Source organism: Labrus bergylta, chromosome 1, assembly GCF_963930695.1.
Source record: "Labrus bergylta chromosome 1, fLabBer1.1, whole genome shotgun sequence".
Lineage (NCBI taxonomy): Eukaryota > Metazoa > Chordata > Actinopteri > Labriformes > Labridae > Labrus > Labrus bergylta.
In genome coordinates this window covers 37,190,164-37,192,321 of record NC_089195.1, presented here as the reverse complement: position 1 = coordinate 37,192,321, position 2,158 = coordinate 37,190,164, and the positions used below count along the sequence as shown (strand labels likewise).

Here is a 2,158-nt window from a genome sequence, read left to right as displayed (position 1 = left end):
CGCTCTCTCTCTCTGTCTCTCTCTGTCTCTCTCTCTCTCTCTCTCTCTCTCTGTCTCTCTCTCTCTCTGTCTCTCTCTCTCTCTCTCTCTCTCTCTCTCTCTCTGTCTCTCTCTCTGTCTCTCTCTCTCTCTCGCTCTCTCTGTCTCTCTCTCTGTCTCTCTCTCTCTGTCTCTCTCTCTCTCTGTCTCTCTCTGTCTCTCTCTCCCCCCTCTCTCTCTCTCTCAGGTGAGTCATGCCACTGGTGAAGCGGCTCATTGAGCCCAGGTACCTGTGCCGCGGCGCTCTGCCTGATGGGGTCGCCAGTGAGCTGGAGTGCGTGACGAACAGCACGCTGGCTGCTGTCATCAAACAGCTGGGAGGACTAAGTGAGTGACTAAGTGACCTGTACACACACACACACACACACACACACACACACACACACATTTTGACATGTTGTTACCATTTGTAGTTGTTGACATGGTGTTACTGTGTGTTCTTGTTGACATGTTGTTACTGTGAGTTGTTATAAACATGTTGTTACCGTGTGTTGTTGTTGTCATGGTGTTACCGTGTGTTGTTGTTGACATGTTGTCACCGTGTGTTGTTGTTATAAACATGTTGTTACCGTGTGTTGTTGTTGACATGTTGTTACCGTTTGTTGTTGTTGACATGTTGTCACCGTGTGTTGTTATAAACATGTTGTTACTGTGTGTTGTTGTTGACATGTTGTTATGTTTGTTATTGTTGACATGTTGTTACCGTGTGTTGTTATAAACATGTTGTTACTGTGTGTTGTTGTTGACATGTTGTTATGTTTGTTATTGTTGACATGTTGTTACCGTGTGTTGTTGTTATAAACATGTTGTTACCGTTTGTTATTGTTGACATGTTGTTATGTTTGTTATTGTTGACATGTTGTTACCGTGTGTTGTTGTTATAAACATGTTGTTGCCGTGTGTTGTTATAAACATGTTGTTACTTTGTGTTGTTGTTGACATGTTGTTACCGTTTGTTATTGTTGACATGTTGTTACTGTGTGTTGTTATAAACATGTTGTTACTGTGAGTTGTTGTGGACATGTTGTTACCGTTTGTTGTTGTTTACATGTTGTTACTGTGTGTTGTTATAAACATGTTGTTACTGTGTGTTGTTGTTGACATGTTTTTGCTGTGTGTTGTTATAAAAATGTTGTTACTGTGTGTTGTTGTTGACATGTTGTTACCGTTTGTTGTTGTTGACATGTTGTTACCGTTTGTTATTGTTGACATGTTGTTACCGTGTGTTGTCGGCGTGTAGGTCGTCATGCAGAGGACATCTTTGGCGAGCTGTTCACGGAGGCGAACTGTTTCTACCTGAGGATGAGCAGTCTGCAGGAGAGAGTGGACCTGCTGGCTGTGAAGGTGACACAGCTGGACTCCACCGTGGAGGAAGGTGAGGACAACAACAACAACAACAACAACAACAACACATGAAAACATCACACAAACTTAACACTAACATGATCAAATGAAAACAAATAAACACTCTTAAAATGCACTCCCTGTGTGTAGTAACAGGTGTGTGTGTTGTGTAGTGTGTAGTAACAGGTGTGTGTGTGTGTGTGTGTGTGTTGTGTGTAGTAACAGGTGTGTGTGTTGTGTAGTGTGTAGTAACAGGTGTGTGTGTGTGTTGTGTGTAGTAACAGGTGTGTGTTGTGTAGTGTGTAGTAACAGGTGTGTGTTTGTTGTGTAGTGTGTAGTAACAGGTGTGTGTGTTGTGTAGTGTGTAGTAACAGGTGTGTGTGTTGTGTAGTGTGTAGTAACAGGTGTGTGTGTGTGTTGTGTAGTGTGTAGTAACAGGTGTGTGTTTGTTGTGTTGTGTGTAGTAACAGGTGTGTGTGTGTTTGTTGTGTAGTGTGTAGTAACAGATGTGTGTGTTGTGTAGTGTGTAGTAACAGGTGTGTGTGTGTTGTGTAGTGTGTAGTAACAGGTGTGTGTGTGTTTGTTGTGTAGTGTGTAGTAACAGGTGTGTGTGTGTTGTGTAGTGTGTAGTAACAGGTGTGTGTGTTGTGTAGTGTGTAGTAACAGGTGTGTGTGTTGTGTAGTGTGTAGTAACAGGTGTGTGTGTGTGTTGTGTAGTGTGTAGTAACAGGTGTGTGTGTTGTGTTGTGTGTAGTAACAGGTGTGTGTTTGTTGT

General features: G+C 42.5%; 1 protein-coding gene across 2 annotated transcripts in view; it reads left to right on the top strand.

The window, feature by feature from the left end:
* The window catches only part of si:ch73-362m14.4 (actin-binding protein WASF3), a 12,355-nt gene that overhangs the window by 2,967 nt on the left and 7,230 nt on the right, over positions 1–2,158 (top strand). For both annotated transcript variants that reach the window (XM_065960767.1, XM_065960765.1), the window contains exons 2-3: positions 227–366; positions 1,280–1,414. In XM_065960767.1, coding sequence (XP_065816839.1) covers positions 234–366; positions 1,280–1,414 — 268 coding nt within the window. In that variant the 5' untranslated portion in view covers positions 227–233. The remainder of the gene's footprint in view (positions 1–226; positions 367–1,279; positions 1,415–2,158) is intronic.